Source organism: Sebastes fasciatus, chromosome 11 (genome assembly GCF_043250625.1).
Source record: "Sebastes fasciatus isolate fSebFas1 chromosome 11, fSebFas1.pri, whole genome shotgun sequence".
NCBI lineage: Eukaryota > Metazoa > Chordata > Actinopteri > Perciformes > Sebastidae > Sebastes > Sebastes fasciatus.
The window spans coordinates 3,275,504-3,295,955 of NC_133805.1; the positions used below are offsets into that span (position 1 = coordinate 3,275,504).

General features: G+C 40.0%; 2 protein-coding genes across 4 annotated transcripts in view; one reads left to right on the forward strand and one right to left on the reverse strand.

Moving 5' to 3' along the window:
- efr3a (EFR3 homolog A (S. cerevisiae)) overlaps window positions 1-20,452 on the reverse strand; it is a 127,610-nt gene that overhangs the window by 15,056 nt on the left and 92,102 nt on the right. For all 3 annotated transcript variants that reach the window (XM_074649979.1, XM_074649978.1, XM_074649980.1), the window contains 7 exons: window positions 17,045-17,123; window positions 15,476-15,611; window positions 11,465-11,632; window positions 10,326-10,440; window positions 3,538-3,589; window positions 903-1,075; window positions 197-272 (listed from right to left, as the gene is read on the reverse strand). In XM_074649979.1, coding sequence (XP_074506080.1) covers window positions 197-272; window positions 903-1,075; window positions 3,538-3,589; window positions 10,326-10,440; window positions 11,465-11,632; window positions 15,476-15,611; window positions 17,045-17,123 — 799 coding nt within the window. The remainder of the gene's footprint in view (window positions 1-196; window positions 273-902; window positions 1,076-3,537; window positions 3,590-10,325; window positions 10,441-11,464; window positions 11,633-15,475; window positions 15,612-17,044; window positions 17,124-20,452) is intronic.
- Window positions 5,346-8,130, forward strand: LOC141776590 (nuclear factor 7, ovary-like). Its single transcript, XM_074650294.1, has 3 exons — window positions 5,346-5,615; window positions 5,797-6,468; window positions 8,095-8,130. Exons 1-3 carry the CDS (start codon window positions 5,346-5,348, stop codon window positions 8,128-8,130), a joined length of 978 nt encoding a protein of 325 aa, XP_074506395.1.

Sequence of the window (20,452 nt, forward strand, 5' to 3'; positions counted from 1 at the left end):
ATGGGTTTACTCAAAGGTGTTTTTGGTCAGCTACGTTGGGTTGTAAATGACAGCTAACCACAAGAGTGACAAATGAAAGCTTTGAATTGAATCATATCTTGGCAAAAAAACAAAACAGGAGTATATATACGATGGATAAGGGGTCCTCCGCTGATAAGAAAGAGAAGAAAGAGAACAGCAGGATTAGATTTTCTACCTTCTTCATGAATGCAACATCTTGCTTGGAGATCTTCTCTCTTTTAATCTTCAACGCTGCGACATTAGGAATGACTCTGCAACAGAGACACAGACACAAAACCAGAATTCAGTGGTGAATACATCAAGTACACATTTGAGATACTTGTAAAGGGGAGATTTGTCAAGTATTTAAGACTCTTATCAACATGGGAGTGGACAAATATGCTGCTTTATGCAAATGTATGTATATATTTATTATTTGAAATCAATTAACAACACAAAACAATGACAGATATTGATCCAGAAACCCTCACAGGTTCTGCATTTAGCATAAAACAATATGCTCCAATCATAACATGGCAAACTGCAGCCCAACAGGCAACAACAGCTGTCAGTGTGTCAGTGTGCTGACTTGACTATGACTTGCCCCAAACTGCATGTGATTATCATAAAGCGGGCATGTCTGTAAAGGAGAGACTCGTGGGCACCCATAGAACCCATTTACATTCACTGATCTGGAGGTCAGAGGTCAAGGGACCCCTTTGAAAAATGGTCATGACAGTTTTTTCCTCAACAAAATTTAGCGTAACTTTGGAGCGTTGTTTATCCTCCTTCACAACGAGCTAGTCTGACATGGTTGGTACCGATGGATTCTTTAGGTTTTCTAGATTCATATGATACCAGTATCTTCACTCAGTACAGTAAAGTTCGTGTGTACTTTATACCTGATGCCGCGTAGCTTGGCGCGGTTGTCATGGCGATCGATGATGTTGTGCAGGATCTCGAGCACCAGCTGCCTCAGCTCGCTGTCCTCCATCAGAGAGATGGAGAAGAGCGGATCCAGGAAGGGAGGAGGCAACGCAGCTGCCATGGACTTGGACTTAAAGCCAGAGGTTACCTGAGGTAGAGGAGGCGGGGGGGAGGCGGGAGGGGGAGGGAGGAGAGGAGAGGAAGGTGTGAGCTGATTTATCACAGCGTGATGCGATTAATCCACAGCGAGGATCGTTGAGAGACAACGCTTCTACAGAGCTTAAAGGTTACGTTCACACAAGCAGCTGAAACTGTCCAAATGTTGACCTTTTCCTGCCGTACATGACTGACGTGATGATTTATGATCAGAGGGAACAACAGGCCGAGTTTTCACATTCTGATTTGGAACCGGTGCATGGGCTTTAAAAATAGTTCCCGGGGGCTGTGATCTACATGAAATCTGTGTTTTAAGCTTTTATATAAAACTCTTTATGTCGGCATGAGAGCTCTGTAAAATAAAAGACGGACTCCCTGGACTGTCTAACACAGAACCTTCCCCCAAAATATAAAATAATAATAAAAATGATAAAAATGACTTGAAAGTAAATAGCTAAAAATAAAGTTAAAAAAGAGATATATTACAATGAAAATATAACAACGTGAATAAATAAAAATAAATAAATAAAAAATCAAATATATATATGTATATATGAATAAATAAATAAATAAATAAAATAAATAAAATAAATAAAATAAATAAAATAAATAAAATAAATACATGAAATAAACCGCAATACTTTTAAGACCTCCTTTATATCTCCAAAAGAAAAATCACTGCTATAATGCATTATAATGTGATTATAAGTTACACTAAGAACAACAAAAACTGTCATAAATAAATAAATAAATGAATAAATGAATGAATAAATACATAAATAAATAAATATGTATGTGTATATATAAATAAATAAAATAAATAAAATAAATAAAATAAATAAAATAAATAAATTGCATTACTTTAAAGACCTCCTCAATACCTCTAAAAGGTATGAGGATAAATTGCTGTTATAATGCATTATAATGTGATTACAAATTACTCTAAGTGGTCATTGTTTGATTTAAGTAAAGTAAAAAACAAAAACATAATTTTTTTACGCTCTTACAGTATATACTCTCCCTCGTGCTCTGGTCTCATGTTGAGTGCCTACAGTTGCGTTCACATGTCACAGATGAAGAAAACAAACCAGCGAGTGATTCAGCTTCTTCAGTGTCTCAGCGACATCGATAACATCCCCCCATCACCCTGCTCGGTCCCGTCTGCAGCTGCACTGCGTTATAAATATTGAGACCTTTCACCCCTCCTCCAGCTGCACGCAGAGGCCAGGTGGTGGCGAGGAGGAGGGGAGACTAGTACAGACAGACGCCGTGATGTGCACGGAGGACTGCAGTGCACGAGGATGCTGCAGGAGTGTGTTGGTGCCACCTGTGCCTCCTCGTGTCGGAGAGACGAGGGTCTCTCACAGAAGAAGAAGAAAATGAAAGAGGCGGAAGCGTTGAAGTGTTAACCCCAAAGAGACAGAACTGTAAAATGGCCAATAATCACATCAATAATTAAGACTTTATGACATGAAAAAATTACTTATCAAAATTTTAAAAATGAAAATTCCTATAATCAAGTAAAGATGAGTTACAATAAAAAATTATATTTCACAATTTATTGGTTCATTATATAAAAATTCTTTAGACTTATACTTAGGGTTGTCAAAGTTAATGTGATAATAACACAAGTTTGTTTTAACGCCACTAATTTCTTGAAAATTTTAATATTTTAGGTTGTAGCGGCTCAGTTTTAAAGCTGGAGAAGGAAAAAGGGACAGCAGCACAGAAAACACATTGGTTGGTTAGGTTTAGGCAGCAAAACTGCTTAGTTAAAGTTAGTAGCTCAGTGGGTAGAGCATGTCGACCTTTAACCACAAGGTTGGCGGTTCGATCCCCGGCTCCTACAGACTGCATGTCGAAGTGTCCTTGAGCGAGACACTAAACCCAAAGATGCTCTCCGGGCGCTTGCAGCAGCCCACTGCTCCTAAAAATACTTAGGATGGGTTAAATGCAGAAGTCAAATTTCATGTATGTACCTTTATGTACTATGACAAATAAAGGTTTTTCCTTTTTCTTAAAAAGATCAGTTTGTGTTCAAATAATAACGTAACAACTTTGTCTGTCAAAGTTAACGTGATAATAACACGTTAACACAAATTTGTTTTAGCGTCACTAAGTTCTGCAATGCATTTACGCAACTTGCAATTTTTAGGTTTTAGAGTAGAAAACCTAATGAATCCATTGGTACCAACCAGGTGAACGCCACATAAGGAGGAGGTCGGTGTGGATGGTTTACAGGAGAAAAGTTAAGACTTTGATTTAAATCAGCTGATTAATGGGTGGCGGATTGTAGCCAAGCTTCATTTGTTTCTGATAATGGTGCAAGATGGAATAAAATATAATATGAAGTTGTATAATGTGTCCAGACATTAATCTGTTGGTGTGGTCAGCCAGTGTGGACTGATTGTTACTCATCAGATCAGTACAGATGGGTCAAAGAGAAGGACTCACCATGATGAGAGAGCTGAGCAGCATGGTCTGGATCCGCTTGGTACCCTGATGCCTGAGAGACAGCAGAGGAAGAGGACGTCACATATTTCTGTCAGAACCTTCAGAACACTTCAGTCTCACATGTTCAGCAGCAAGTAAAGCAGCTCACTGAACTACAGCAGTTATATGTTTTCTAGACGTACTTTCAGCTCTGCTAGGCCAAAGAGCAAGAGTAAGAGAAACATTCCTACTTTATAATGAGAGAACAGAGTAACTTAGCTGACAGAGGATGAACTGATTGTCAATGGGATAACTTTCAAGAGTTGTAAAATTTCCCCTGTACTTTATGAACATGCTGTACAGTTAACATTTATTAGGCTGTCAAAGTTAACACATCAATCACATCTCGGACGAGCCCCCCATTTGTTACGCCCCATCCTTGGGCAGCCCTATTGGGGCGGACAACACTCCAACACTGACCCAAACCAACCACAAAAGACATCTTTAAAACTCTCAAAATCCATAGGATTTATTAACAAAGAAATATGAAAAAAGACAATATCAAGTCCTAAGGTGAGAGGCAGCAAAACCAGCAGTCCCCACACCAGAAGCCTCTCCCCTTCTGCTGCTGGCACTGGAGCTTTTAAGCACTTCCTTTCCAAACTCGTTGAGCAAATGCAGCACACCTGGGCAGAGCTACTGGAGAGGGAGAAGGGACCGCAGCACAGGAAACACATCCAGCCGTAACAACGTTAATGAAGTGTTAACGCAAAATCATTTTAACGCCATTCATTTCTTTAATGCATTAACGCAATCGATATTTCGGAGGTTGTAGCGGGCTCAGTTCTAAAGCTAGAGTGAAGATAGTGGTATCATATGACACTATAGAATCCATTGGTACCAACCATGTTATACTAGCTTGTCGTCAAGGAGGCTATATAACGCTCCAACGTTGCGCTAAATTTTAGCGAGGAAAAACGGTCATGGCCATTTTCAAAGGGGTCCCTTGACCTCTGACCTCCAGATGTGTGAATGAAAATGGGTTCTATGGGTACCCGCAAGTCTCCCATTTACAGACATGCCCACTTTATGATAAACACATGCAGTTTGGGGCAAGTCATATTCAAGTCAGCACATTGTTGTTGCCTGCTGGGCTGCAGTTTGCCATGTTATGATTTGAGCATATTGTTTTATGTTAAATGCAGTACCTGTGAGGGTTTCTGGATCAATATCTGTCATTGTTTTGTGTTGTTAAATGATTTCCAATAATAAATATATACATACATTTGCATAAAGCAGCATATTTGTCCACTCCCATGTTGATAAGAGTATTAAATACTTGACAATTCTCCCTTTAAGGTACATAATAAGGTAAAAAAATGTGTATATGTCTAAATATATATATATATATATATCCGGACAGCCTTTGAAAGATACGTGGATTCACACACCCAATGATTTAGAGAATCATGATTCTTCTTTTTCTTTGTTACTACTTGCTCCTCTACATGCAAAAACATGCAGTTGAGGAAGCGGCACTAATCACCTGATTCACCTGAGACAAACCAGGAGAACAGGCTGTTATTCTGCCTCACTGAGACGACAAACACACGCTCATACACAGACTCAGAGACGGACGATAAGATTGACCTTCAGACCAAAACCACCACTTCCACTGAGAGTGGACATCTACAAGAGGGAATACTGGGAATACTGGGATACCACCACTTCAACCAGCTGCTGAATCCACAAAGTGAACGAGACTTTTACAAGAACAAAGACTCAACGTGAACGTCACTGCTGTGTTTTCAGCTTCACTTGGAGACTAAATGGCGACCTTAAAGGAGACGGCAAAGGTTTTTGAACAAGTTAAAGTGATGTTTGATCAAACATCAGAACACCTGAAGGTCCAGGCCCGAGCCACAGAGACGCAGATTAAGGAGCAGTTTAAGAAGTTCCACCAGTTTCTAGAAGAGGAAGAGGAGGCCAGGATGGCTGCACTGAGGGAGGAAGAGGAGCAGAAGAGTCAGGTGATGAAGGAGAAGATGGAGGCTGTGAGCAGAGCTCTTTTAGACGCAGTCAGAGCCACAGAGGACAAGGTGAGAGCCGAAGACGTTTTTTATTCTTATTTTATTCTAACGTTTATCTATTCTTTTGTTATTATACTGTTTTGACTTGCACCAACATAACTAAAGCAAATTCCTAGTGTATACCTCTTACACCTGGCAATAAACACAATTCTGATTCTGATTCTGATTCTGATTCCCGCTCAACGACAAGGCTGCACTGGAGGATCCACAGCTGGACTCAGGAGCTCTGATAGACCAGGCCAAACACCTGGGCAACCTCGCCTACAACATCTGGAACAAGATGAAAGATATGGTCTCCTACACTCCTGTGATTCTGGACCCAAACTCTGCTCATCCAGAATTCACCCTGTCTGGAGATCTGACCAGTGTGAGACGAGGAGAGAAACGGCAGCTTCCTGATAATCCAGAGAGGTTTCATGATAATAACATCTCTGTCGTGGGCTCTGAGGGCTTTAACTCAGGGACTCACAGCTGGGACATCCAGGTTGGAGACAGTACAGGCTGGTCACTGGGTGTGATACCAGAGTCTGACCAGAGGAAAGGAACCAAATCTGGATTATGGGAAATATGGTTGGCGCCGGCGTCAGGTGAATACGGAATATGCTCTCCATCACATCCATCCACTGTTCTCCCAGTGCAGAAGCCCCAGACGATCAGAGTGAATCTGGACTGGAACGAAGGAAAACTGTCGTTCTCTGATCCTGATACTGACACAGACATACACACCTTCACACACACTTTCGATGAGAGGATGTTTCCATATCTAAATACTGAAGGTGAAATCCCTCTGAAGGTTTTACCAGTGAAGGGCTTTGTGCAGAGAGATGATGATAAGGATGAGGATGAGGATGAGGATGATGATGTTTATAATTTTGATGATTATGATATTTTTGATGATGATGATGATGATGATGATGATGATGATGATGATGATGATGATGATCATGATGATGAGGATGATGAATATTATAATTAATAGTCCCAATAATCAATTGTTTTTAAAGACAAACTGAATTTTCTTCTCTGAGACTTTGAGGATCATGTGACTATGTTGTTCTGATGATGTTGTCATGGCGATGGGGATGACATCTACAGTATAACAACAAATACTAAGAAAACATTATTATTTTTTTTCTCAGAGTGTAAAAATTAGAGCGGTCGATTAATTAAAATATTTAATCACAAATTATTACATTACATACATTTTTTTTATCCATTCAAAATGTACCTTAAAGGGAGATTTGTCAAGAATTTAATCCTCTTATCAATATGGGAGTGGACAAATATGATAATATAATAATAACACAAAAAAATTACATTCAGCATAAAACAATATGCTCAAATCATAACATTACAAACTGCAGCCCAACAGGCAACTACAGCTGTCAGTGTGTCAGTGTGCTGACTTGACTATGACTTGCCCCAAACTGCATGTGATTATCATAAAGTGGGCATGTCTGTAAAGGGGAGACTCGTGGGTACCCATAGAACCCATTAAAACTAAGCCCGCTACGACCTCCCAAAGATTGATTGCGTTAACGCATTAAAGAAATTTGTGGCGTTAAAACGATCTTGCGTTAACGTGTTATTATCGCGTTATTATCGCGTTAACTTTGACAGCCCTAATAAAAATGTTTAATTCAAAGATGTTAAAACAAAAGCAACGAACAAAAACAATAACCTTTCAAATAATCTAAGATTGTTTTAGGTCAATGTCTATTTTTTCTCAACGGTCCAATCAGTACGTTTATTGAGTTTATAATGAACAGATATATTTGACTTTGAGATGTAAAAGAGTTTCCAGGACCCAAAACCTGGATCAGGCCTGTTTAACATCAGTCTATGTCGGGCTAAGAAATATATACAGTATATATAATATCGATATTGAGATATGAGACTAGATATTACGGGTGTAACGGTACGCGTCATTGATTTATTATATTTTTATTTGTTTTAATTATTATTGGTGCAAAAACAAAACAGCAGTGACTTTACAAGAAGTACAACAATGACAAGAACAGGGTAGAAATACCCAAGAACCTTTTGAATACATTTAAAAGAAAAAAGAAAACAATATTTATTATTATCACTATTATTATTATTATTATTATTATTATTATTATTATAATGATAACAATAATAATAATAATAATAATAATAATAACTACTAGGTGGTAATAATAAGGAATTAATTTAAAATAAATAATTAAATAAATAAATAAATGAGTAGTCAGACATTTAGAAGTGTCAGCTCTCTATTAGGGTGTGTGATGGTGGGAGCACTGGTGTGGGGGAGGTGGTTACTGGGGTGAGGATATGTCCATGTGTGTGTTTGTATGTACAATGGTTTGTGTTAAACGGGTAGGTGGGTGATATTGATCAAAATGTATGAAATTAATCTGTTTGGGTTGTTTTTTTTTAATGCTATTTGTCTTTCTTATGAAATGTTCTTAGATAGTAGATATTGTTTTTTTTTGTGGTTGTTAAGGTCGGTCCTGACATCCTCTCGGTGCGCCCCGTGTGACCCAAACAGCTGTTTACATCGACTACTTGCACACGCGGAAAACAGAAATTCTAGAGCGAGTTTTACACGGATTGTTTTGGCAGCACACCAGTCGTTCTCTATCAGAGTCCTTTTTCTAGAAGGGAACCAGCAAATTGGGGGAAATGGTTAAGGTTAGGCATTGACCTCGAATGGTGTGAACACACCACGATACGCCGTCATAGATATCAGATGTGAGTATCAGAGTAAACCTCAGTGTGGAGGGAGGGAGACTGAAGGGTAGACAGCAGCAGCAGCAGCAGCAGCAGCAGCAGCAACAGTTTAAATGTTGAGAGAGTGCAGCACTACCAGGACTAGCTGCAGAACCAAATCTCTCTCCTCCGGTAATACCCCGAAAAGGAGAAGAGAGGGAGTGAGTCTGTTGGTCTGTGAGGAGAAAGAGGAGGAGGACGGTGTTCGTTTGATTTGGGATTATCTGCTCTTGCCCTCCTGAGGCCTGAGGGATTAGCTTGTTTTTCTTTCTCTTCGCTGTCTCGGTGACCCGGGAGCTGAATTCACCGCAGGGCGTCCAGGAGGTGAAGTGAGGACAGAGTATAAGACACAATTCACTTTGGATGAGGAGGACAGTGGATGTGTGTGTGAGGGAGAGAGTGTTTGAGTCTAGTGTTACATGTGAAACGGTTTCATGTTTGTGTATCACCTCCTGCAATTAAGTACAAAAAAAGCCCTGCAGTTGGATAAGCTCCGCAAAATAATAACAGCAAACAAGGATCCAAGAAGAGATCACATGACGGAGGATGTTTTAAATGTTTTTGTAAATATTGGGTGTAGGGATGCACCGATACCGGTACCGGTACCAGTATCGGGTATCGGGTCCGATACTGTGCTCATGTACTCCAATACCACTTTACAGCAGCGAGACGTTAACCTCTCCTCACCCTTTGACTTGCGCTTGCGTTAGACTCCTTGGTCACACTGAGGACAGTCCGCCCCAGTCGACGGTCTCACCGGGAGCAGGGGGCCCCCTCACGGTGCGGCAAGGTCCGGGCGGGGAGCGCTGTAAAGCTGCGGCCGCGAGCCGCCTTTCAAAGCCGACCTACAGCCGGTCGCGGCGCACCGCCTCGTATGCAGGCTGTTAACGAGGGTCTTTTGGCACAGAGAAGTACTCGTATCGGTACTCGGTATCGGTGATTACCCGAAATATGAGTACTTATACTTGTACTCGGTCTGAAAGAAAGTGGTATCGGTGCATCCCTAGTTGGGGTAGTTTTCATTCATAACTGTTTTTCTCGGATTAATAATCCACAAAAAAAAATTGTCTGTGAACATAATTATGTTAATCATGGGGGTTCCTTCTTGGGACAATAAGTGTATATGCACCTCAAATTCTTCATTCAAATAATAAAGACAACTCAGTTGTAATCATGTTTCTCCAATGTTTGGTTTGTTTTGCCTCCTCAGGACAGTAGAGATAATCCTGTTAACCCTCTGAGACCCACAATAGACCTGTTTTAGTCTTCTTTAGGCGGTTCAGGGGGTCTTTAGGGGGAGATAGCAGGTCAGCAGTAGATGTCACATAGAAGTGGTGAACATCATCTGAAAACTGGAACCTGAACATTAATTTGAGATGCAGCTCAGCACTGAGGGTCAAGATGTTGTAGTCATAAATCAGAAATAAATATATGAAAGTAAACTTTGAAAGTGTATCAGGGTTTAGAACATGATGACAGAAGTATATGATGGTCATCTCCATGCTCTGTTATGTCTCATAAGTTGTTGCATCAAAACTTTTGGGTTGATATCATTTGTAACACAGATTTGGTGCAAAATTTGTCCAATTTGTTTTACCACTGGAGAATTGATAAAAATCTCGATCTTGATAAAGGTCTGTAGTTTGTGGCTGTAAAGTTTCATAGATGAAAACATGCCTTTCAAACCCACCGGAGGGGTTCAGAGGATTAAAGAGCAGATGTGAGTGCTTTAATTTCAGTTGCAGTGAAACCAGAGGCATGTTTCTATGATACCCTGAAACAGCTCAGTGTTGGTTGTGTTAACTGGGAAAGAAAAGACGGTGTGCAGCCAACATGTTTGGAGCCAAACCGTCTCGACATTCTGGAGAAAGGGCTTCTGGGAGCTCGTGAGCTCGTTGGCTGCAGCAGCAGCAGCAGTGCGGGAACCCCCCCGAGGTCCTTGGATAATAAATGTGTGTGACTCACCCTATCTTGACGGTGTCCAAGGTGTGGCAGGGGGTACCGTACACTGGCACTTTGCCCATGATGAACATCATGACTTCAGCTCGCTGGTAGTCTGGCAGGTTTCCACCGAAAAAGCCTGGCGGGAGGACACGAGAGACGATGAGTCAGCACTCAAACAGAGATGTTTTAGGGAGATTTAACCTCTTTTACCCAACGGATCCGGTACCGGTACTTGACTTTTTATTCTTTTTTGTTGTCTTATTACATTGTTATTGATCGTATTTGTTATTATCTAAGTTTTAACTTCGTTATTATAATAAAACTACTCCATTTGGAGTCAAAATTATACTATTTAGTTGTTTTTTTTATTGATTTGATGCCGTGCACAATGGTATTATGTGATAATGCACAGGGTAAATGTCATGGCCAAAAGCTCCATTGTGTGCACATAGCCTCCTGTAGTGGATAAAAAAAAAAATTTGGGTATCCAAGTGTGCCAAATGGAGAGTCCTCCTGCTCCTATCCTCACTAAACCTTCGTAGAATCTTTGTGCTTTGTGTTATTTAAATCTGCTTTGGCTCAGTTGGAGTTGCTGAATGAATTCAGTGGCATCTCTGTTCATGGCATCATCGCTATAATGGTGTTATCCACTGTCTAATCTAGAAAACATTTAGGACAAAAAATGGAAATGTTTCCCTTTGGTTCATCACCATTTACTCAGGCTTAGTAACAGTCACAATGTTACTGACACTGGGGATGAATTCTCTGAGGTCTTACCTATCCATAGAGAACAGGCTCATGAAGATAGACCTGCTGGTTGTGGAGCTATTCTTGATTTATTTTGGGTATGTCTGTCTAGACCAGGGGTCGGCAACTTTTACTATCAAAAAAGCCATTTTAGGGAAGAAAACAAAGTCATAATATAACGAGAATAAAGTCATAACTTTATGAGAAAAAATGTCGTAATATAACGAGAATAAAGTCATAACTTTAGGGAATTTTTTTTTGTAATATAACGAGAATAAAGTCATGACTTTACGAGAAAGAAAGTCGTAATATAACGAGAATAAAGTCATAACTTTACGAGAAAAAAAAGTGGTAGTATTACGAGAATATCGTATGTCCTATAATAAGAGAGGAAGTAAAGAGCCCTGCTGTACCGATGGTCTGGATGATGGCGTTCTGGACGAACCGCTCTTCGCTCTCTTTGCCGCGGCCGGACGAAACGCTGGTGCTGGAGTTTCTCCTCGAGGTCTCGCCCAGCTCGAAGTCCACGCTGATCCTCAGGTGTTTGAGCAGAGTGTTGAACACCTCCAGCACTGTGGGACCTGCAATCCCACGCACACACAAAGCCACCTTAGAGGAGAGGTATTGAAGTCAAAGACTCTTAGCTGCTACCAGTACAGGGAAACTACGCTATACTTACACTGATGACGTTTAGTAGCCACTTGTTAGCAACCGCCTTTTTTAAGACACATAAAAACTTCAAAATGCCCGAGTGTGATATTTATTGATGTATTTTATGTCGTAGAACAAAACGTTAAAATCTGTTCAGCTGTTCCGTTTAAGTGATATATAAATACTGTTAAACTATCAAAACGCTCAATATACGGAGAAATACGCACAGCCCGTATTCAGAAACTGTGCGTTTGAAACAAGCCGTTAGGATTTCTGTCCATTTGTGATGTCACAAATATACAATATTTAGACCATTACACTGTTTTAAACATAAACATTCTAAAATGCGTCCCAGTTTATTTCCTGTTGCAGTGTATGTAAATAACATCAGCTGATAGGAAGTAAACATGAACCCAAGCTGTTGCCTAGCAACGCAATTCTGTTGAAATGCACTAAAACGGAGCGTTTCAGACAGAGGGTGAACACAGGTATATTCAGGCAGACAGTATGAGGAAAATAACGTTTTTTTTAACATTACAGCATGTAAACATGTTCTAGTAGAAACACTAAATACAAGTATGAACCTGAAAATGAGCACGATATGGGACCTTTAACAAAAACATTACAATACAATTGCAAATGCTAGAGATCATTCTTCTAAGAGAGGATTAAAAAACATGTAATATTTAAGACACTTAAGCTCGTCTAAATTTAAATCAGTTTTTTTTTTTTATCCCAAATAAATCTGTTTCTGGTGTATTGTCTTTAGGCTAACAGTTTCCACCTGTTTCCAGTCTTTGTGCTAAGCTAGGCTAAACAGGATACGTACATCTCTACTGGACACACAGAGGAAACTGATTTCCGTCTTCTCGTCATGTTACAACGCGCTGAATGAAAGAAGTTCCTTTAACACTGAATCTACTGAGGAAACATCACATGGGTCTGGATACAGCAATGACATGACTGTGCTATCCTACAGCACCAACAGCGGGAGGGCTATACATTCACTTTAACTCTAACCACATCGTCATACTGTACCGAGCCACAGATTGGGAGGAGTCGTGATTTCACTTTCAAAGTTGAACGCATCGCTTCTTTTGGACTCTTGAATCATTCCTATCCAGAAAGAAGGTTGTTGTTGTTTTTCCCAGGAAGAAGCAGTAAAACACATGGTGGAGGATTTAAATCAGAGCTGTCAAAGTTAATAATAAGAGATAATAACGCGTTAACGCAACTTGCGATTTTTTAGGTCGTAGCGGGCTCAGTTGTAAAGCTAGAGTTAAGATACTGGTATCATCTGAAACTAGAAAAACCCTCAAGGATCCATTGGTACCAACCAAAATGTAGTGACGTAGGTTTACCAAAGTAAGCTTATCAATAAGCTAGACAATAAGTTTGTGAACGATGTGAACGTGCGCACTAGCTGAGTCAACGTTAGCTGTGCTAAGTTTGGAAATAACTGAAAGGGGTTGGTTTGGGATTTTTTTGAAGTGGGGTTGTTTGTACAGTTCCGTGTTCCGAGAGGTCAAATTAATGTTTTTGTGAATGGAGTCTCGTGGCTTTGAAGAGAGCGATAAACCGGCTTTAGTTTCACCTCGCTATCAGATAGCCCCTTTCCGATGTGGAACTGAGGCCGTTGTCTTCAAAGCCACCAGACTCCATTCTCAAAAACAGTAATTTTACCTCATTCTGCCTTATTTCTTGCTATGTACTCCTTTTTGGTAAAATTCTGTTGAAACTAGGCCTGTCAAAAGTTAACGCAATAACATGTTAACGCAAATTTGTTTTAACGGCACTAATTTTAACGCATTTCAATAAAATTTGCAATTTTTGGGTTGTAGCGGAGTTTTAAATCTAGAGTGAAGATACTGGTATCATATGAAACTAAAAAACCTGAAGAATCCATCGGTACCGACCATGTCATACTAGCTTGTAGTGAAGGAGGCTAAATCGCTCCTAACGCTCCTGTACATAGATGATCTACCATCGGTTTGCTCTGATGTTAATATTCAGATGTACGCCGATGATACGGTTGTTTATGCACATGGCAAAAACAAAGATCAAGCTCCATCAAAAGTGTCTAATATTATAGTATTCAGTTTTAAAGCTAGAGTGAAGATACTGGTATCATATAAAACTAGAAACCTGATGAATCCATCGGTACCAACCATGTCATACTAGCTTGTCAGCAATGAGGTTAAATAACGCTCCAAAGGTACGCTTAAATCTTGGCAGGGAAAAACTGGAATGGCCATTTTCAAAGGGGTCCGTTGACCTCTGACCTCCAGGTATGTGAGGGTTTCTGGACAATATCTGTCATTGTTTTGTGTTGTTAATTGATTTACAATAATAAATAAACTGGGAAAAAAAAGTTTGGAAATTAGTGTTTGATCGATTATTTCTCTGTTGTTACAATGCTAATTGGCAGAGAATTTTGGCAAATCTTTCTTGGGCGCTACCCACATAATCAGCTGTGCTGCTCATCCCACAAATGCATGATACTCACAAGTTGGACATCATAGTGAAGGTAAATAAACAGGCTTTCCAACGATGTAAAATACAATGCCAGTTAGCATTGTAACAACAGAGAAATAATCCACCAAACACAAATTTCCAAACTTTGTTTTCCGAGTTTATATACATACATTTGCATAAAGCAGCATATTTGTCCACTCCCATGTTGATAAGAGTATTAAATACTTGACTAATGTCCCTTTAAAGTACATTTTGAACAGATACAAAAATGTACGATTAATTTGCGAATAAATATTTTATTAGATTGTCAGCCCTGATTAAAAATAAATAAATAAAATGTTCTCAAATGTCCTTAAATAAACTCAAAACCCAGGTCCTTTTAAGACCAAGTTGCTGAAGGAAGAGAGAGGACGCTGGACTACCTCGCTCAGCCTGCTGCCACCGCGACACCCGTCAGAAAAGAACTGGATGGAAGAATATTTATATTCTCTTCTCAAAAGGTGTCATGCTTATTTAATTATCAAGCAATTAGCACATACAAACACTTCAGTGGGATGAAACCACAGGAAACAGAAGATAGGTGAGAACAAAACACATCAGCACCTTTTTCAACACCTCAGCTGCTTCTCATTTCCCGTTTTTGTACCGCCTCGTCTCCTCGATGCTCCGGCTTTTGACGCGGAAAGCGATCTCAGCGCTCCATCTTGGAGGAGATCCAATTCCTAAAATGCATCACGAGGAGCGAGGATAGGCAAGGATACACCGGCGTATACATTACGGAAGTGTTTTCGTCATCCGCGACATAAAAAAGGCGTGAAACACAGCTGGAATAATCTCAAACCAGCGCCTCGTAAGAACTTTCACCTTCATATCGACCCGTCGCTTTAAAAGAACGACACCGAGGTGAAGATGTGTCATTTGTTAAACGTCTGTAGCCTCGACTCCTCTGTCCTCGCGTCTCTTCCTCGCCTCCTCCGCTCGCATCTCCCGTGGTAGGGACTAAGACGCGAGGAGAAGAGTCGAGGAAAGGAATCGAGGAGGTACAAACACGGAAATGGGAAAGGCATCTCGATTCTCGGTTTCTACTTTCTGTTCCTGTTCCGTTGTTTCCTTTCAGAAATAATCAAATTGAGATACTGATGTAGGGGGATGGTCGGGTAAGAAAGAGATCAGTCTCACAGATTCAGGTGTCAAACCTGAGACCTTATGATTGTTATGATATTTAGTTATGTCCTCTACCGCCTCCTGAGTAACTGGTCCAGCAGTGGGAACCAGTACGGTCCCGCAATGCAACTCACCCACTGAGCCTTTGGCGGCGATGGCCACCGTCTCCAGGAGGACCTGGACGATGCCGGCTCTGACCCGCGGTGTGTTCTTGTTGTGGTTGTCCAGGTGATTCAGAACCTGCTGGATGACGTGGTGGGAGTGCTGAGCCTGGACGACGACAAAGACACAGAGAGACGAAGAAGAGGATTTAAAGACGCGTCACACGCTAATAATCACGTTTAGATCGACAATAATTTTATCCAGATAGATCCCCGTAATTGTTACACACTGTTCCTTTAAGGTGTAAAAATGACTTTTCAGTGACACGTTTGGGAGCATAAAGCACTTCCTGTGGTTGAACTCTTATAAAGACATGCACCAACCCCCCAACAACAAGGTGGATCAATGGAAATTAGGTGGCCATGTATGGGGTTTGAGTTTCCCCAATGAAAGGAGCAGCAGCGACACTACGCAGCCTGGATGAAGGACCTCCTGAGAAGCAGGATTCAGAACCACATCACAGTAACAGTAACTACGGAGCTGAGCGTGAATCTGAAGAGCCCGGTGATCAGCTGTGTTCTCCGTCTGCCTGTGGAGGCTTCAGGGACGCCGCTGACTTCCAGCCTGAGGCCCGATGACAGCTCGTCAGGATGATTGACAGGTGATGGAGCGAGATCCAAGAGAAAGAGGAGGGCGGGGCTAACAGTACACCTTGTGCTGTGGTGTTAAAAGAAGCATGCTGATGTAGTACTTTAAAACTAAGTAGACATTTTTATTTTTATTTGGATTTCTTTCTCTTAATATTACTATTACTATGATTATTACTATTGTTATTATTATTATTATTGTTATTACAATGAATGAATTGGTTGCTGTTTTATTAGTAATTAATTAATTAATTTGGTTATTTACTGGTTAATGTATTTACTTTATTTATTGTTATTTTTGTTTTTTTAGTATTAGTTATTATTTTTATTAGTATACTGTTTAATGGTTTATCACTATTATTTTGTATTCACTCCCTTCAGATAATATCAACATGCATTTATATATTTTTTATTTAGATTTTTTTCTCTTAATATTATTATTATTATTATTATTATTATTTACTAGTTAATTGATTTACTTTATTGATTGTTATTTCAATTCTAATTATTACTATGTCTTTATTTCCATCAGCTATCATCAACATACTTACTGTATATATGCAGTGTTTTATTTAATTTTTAGCATTACCGTTATTATTTTTATTAGTATACTGTTTACCATAATATATATAACATAATATCAATATGCATATATGTATTTAATTTTTTTTTCTCTTATCATTATTAGTATTACAATTAATGAATTGGTTGGTTAGATTGGGGATTGATGGGTTAATTAATAGATTTATTTAGTTATTTACTGGATATTGTATTTGTTTTTTATTATTATGTTGCCTTCGACTCTTATTATTTTTAATTTTTTTTCTTTTTTATTATACTGTTATTAGAATACCATGTAATTTTTTACTAAGTAGTCAAGTAGAAATTGAAAAAGAGCACATATTTTAACTCTATTAAACTCAGTAGTTTTTCCCAACATGTGTGTTACTGTACCTGGATGGAGTACATGATGATTCTGAAGCAGGAAACGGCAAACTCGTTGGGGTCCCACAGGTTGTGGTTGTCCAGGTGACTGAAGACAGAAGAAAAAATAAAGATCATTAATATTCTCACCTCATAAAACGTCACAAGGAGGAAGTCGGTGGGGATGGATGGATCAGCAGAGCCTGTGATTCCCACCAACAGTCAACGTTGGTTTCATTTAACCACGACCACAACCCTCGTCCTGCCATATCCAAGTAAACCTCACCAAACCTTAACCATAGATGGAGTAGACCAGAAAACAGAGACGGCAAAAACAAGCAACCTGTTTTATCATTTGGTCCAGTTTGAACATTTGGCGACATGAGGTTGCAGATTGCAACTCCGTGTGCCAACGGTGGTCAACACAAAAACGTGACTGGCCCTCTCTGGATCTGTTGTACTCGTAGCGTAGCTCTTTTGGAGAATCAACCTCCTTGCACATCAAATACCCGCGATTGGTCAGCGCCACTCGGCATCGGAGACAGACGCGCGGGGTAACCTTCTTTTACTTACGGACGCACTCAAACTGAGTGCAGCATCATCTATTGTACTGTGAATACAGTGACTATCACCGGACCTCACAGACCATCCAATCAGTCCGGTCAACGCTTCTTACTTTCAGGTGATTATACACTAAAGAAAACATACTTAATATTATATTCCATTTCTGCCAATATAACTCCCTAAATGCTACAAAATGCTTCTTTAATATCCATTAAGTCATAGTCTCGGAGATAAAGAGGAGGATGCAGAGGAGGATCAGAAGAGAAGACCCGAGACATCCCACCGCTGATCTCAGAGAAAGGGCAAAAACGGAGGAAAGTACCAGCCCATAATGCTTCAACTTTGAGCTGAAGCCGCGGAGGTGAGACATACATGAGGTCAAAGGTTGTATAAAACATCATGTGGGTGTTGAAGACATGCAGATGGAGGGCGAGCGGCAGATGGAGGGCGACAGATTTACTCATCTCAGTGGGAGCCGACCTGCGGCCTCGAGCCTGTATAACATATATCTGATATATTTATGTCTTCACGCACGCACGCACGCACGCACGCACGCACGCACGCACGCACGCACGCACTACATGTCCCTTATAAACTAAAAATAAAATACCACTAATCTGTGAGGGAAATGTCTTTATTCTTTGATTTCTGGGTTGCTGGATAATAAATGATTCCTGACAATGACTGATATATTTGACTTCAGGACATCTCTGACTACATACATGCTGAAAATCAAACATTTTTACTGGATTAATTTAGAGATTTTCCAAAGTAAAAGTCCCTAGAAGTGTATGATTCAACTTGTTCCCATGGTCTAGTGGTAAAAACATTAACAACAATCACAATAAATCACAATACTTGTAGAATCGCGATACTTAAAAATTGCTTTACATATAGAATCTGCCCCCAGGTATCGTGATAGTATTGAATCGAGAGATAGGTGAATCGTTTATGTATGTTTAAAAATGTCAACAGAGCTTTGTAGGAAAACTGAGAAAGAAAAAATGCCTCACAGAACAAAGAAAGTCTGGTGATTTTATATTTTAGTGAACTATCTGATGCTCCTACTGTACAGAGAAAAGTTATTTTCTGCTTCCAGATAAGAGCCCAGAAGAGATGCAGTACAGGTGAGAGCAGCAGCTTCTTCCACACCGCTCCATTCATATCTAATATTTGACCATACTAAACACATTCGCCCCGTTTCAAGAAGATTTTATGTAAATTTCTTCCTTTCAAAACGGGGAAAAAAGACGGGAACAAGGGGAGAGGAAGGAGAAAGCAGAGGACGGCGATAAAAGAGGATTGGAAGCTGGTTGTATGAGAAACCGTTCACCGACATGACGTCAATCCAAACCCCCCCAAAACCCTCCTCCTCCGTTAACCCCAATCCCTGCTATTTATAGTCTGAAGACGCTTCCCCTTCCTCCTCCTCCTCCTCCTCCCTGCAGGAGCAGTGCAGGAGGAGAACTGGTTTCACAAACAGATGAGAAGCAAAGCGTCTGTTTAACGGAGAGAGAAACTAAAGACCAGACTGCAGTGATGAATGTCCTCTCATTCCTTCAGCTGTACCTGCGTAAAGAAGCCTCCGTGGTCGTTATATATATATATATCAGTGCTTTTCATAATCCTGTAGCGGCGTCTATTTAAACCCAAACCGTGATCTTTTCCTAAACCTAAGGAGATGTCTGGCAGACAGCCCCGGAGGCTAACTTCTCTCATGTGCATTGCATGCAGTTAACAAACCAGACATCATTTATATTTAATAAAAACAGGTGCTGTGTGGTGGATCTAATTTATGCCGATGTGACTGATAAATAAATTTAAGGAAACTTTAAAGACACTTTAAAGACACTTTATATATATATATATATATATATATATATATGTAAATATATATATATATATATATATATATATATATATATATATATATATATATATACAAAGAAAACAGAAGTCATAGCAGGTTTTTTTTCTGTCACTGCACCAGCTGATGTTGAGCTGACCGGCCTGCAGGGGGCGCATGATGCCAGCGAGTCATTGGTCAGAGCTGGAGGTGACACTGGGAATGTGTTGCCAAAACACACAAACTAGCAGACTGAAAGTGTGAGGATGACACACTCTTACTCGTACTGAGTCTGCAGTCTTTAACGCTGGTTACTGGAGGCTGGAGGCTGGAGGCAGACGTCCCGTGTCGGGTGTCAGACCTGAGAAGATCCCTGACTGGGTGTCAACAGAGAGGACGGGAGGTGTCGCCGGGTAAAACAAAGGATTGTGGGATTGTCTCAGACTGACTGCACAGTGCAGCTGGACCGACATACGCAGGGCTGCAAACAGCAATCCATCCATTAGAAAAACTTGCTTATTTTCAACTCCCAAAGGATTTAACTAACAGAAATCACAGAAACAACAAATCTTTATATTCAACAAGCTGGAACCAGAGGATGTTGGTGAGAGTTTTCTCTAGCTCTCTTTCAGCTTCTAGTTTTGGTTCCGCTGCACATTTCCGGTCTGGTTCAGTCTCAGCTGTTACTATAAACAATATAAATGATATATTATATAGGATTTAAATGATCTGATTCTGATTAAATGATAAAATATGCATCCTTTTCCTCCCCTCTATTCCTGCTGTTGTAAAACCGGACACAAAACCGGTTTCACTGACTAAAACTAGACTAGTTACCGTTTTCTTTAACTAACATGTCCAGACTTTTAGTCAATTACCACTTGCCAAGTAAAAACAGGATGAGGTTGACTAAATATGATAAAAACTAACGAGGACATTTGACACAAGACTAAGAATAAATAAAACTAAATTCACACTAGATCAGACAGGTTCTTCTAAACCAAAGCGATCACAAAAAAAGAGCATAA

Excerpts from the sequence above, each read along its gene's own strand:
- LOC141776590 (XM_074650294.1), top strand. The coding sequence starts at position 5,346 with ATGGCGACCTTAAAGGAGACGGCAAAGGTTTTTGAACAAGTTAAAGTG. Across the intron at positions 5,616-5,796 it reads TCAGAGCCACAGAGGACAAG|GCTGCACTGGAGGATCCACA; the intron begins GTGAGAGCCGAA and ends CTCAACGACAAG. Across the intron at positions 6,469-8,094 it reads ATGAGGATGAGGATGATGAT|GTCGGTCCTGACATCCTCTC; the intron begins GTTTATAATTTT and ends GTGGTTGTTAAG.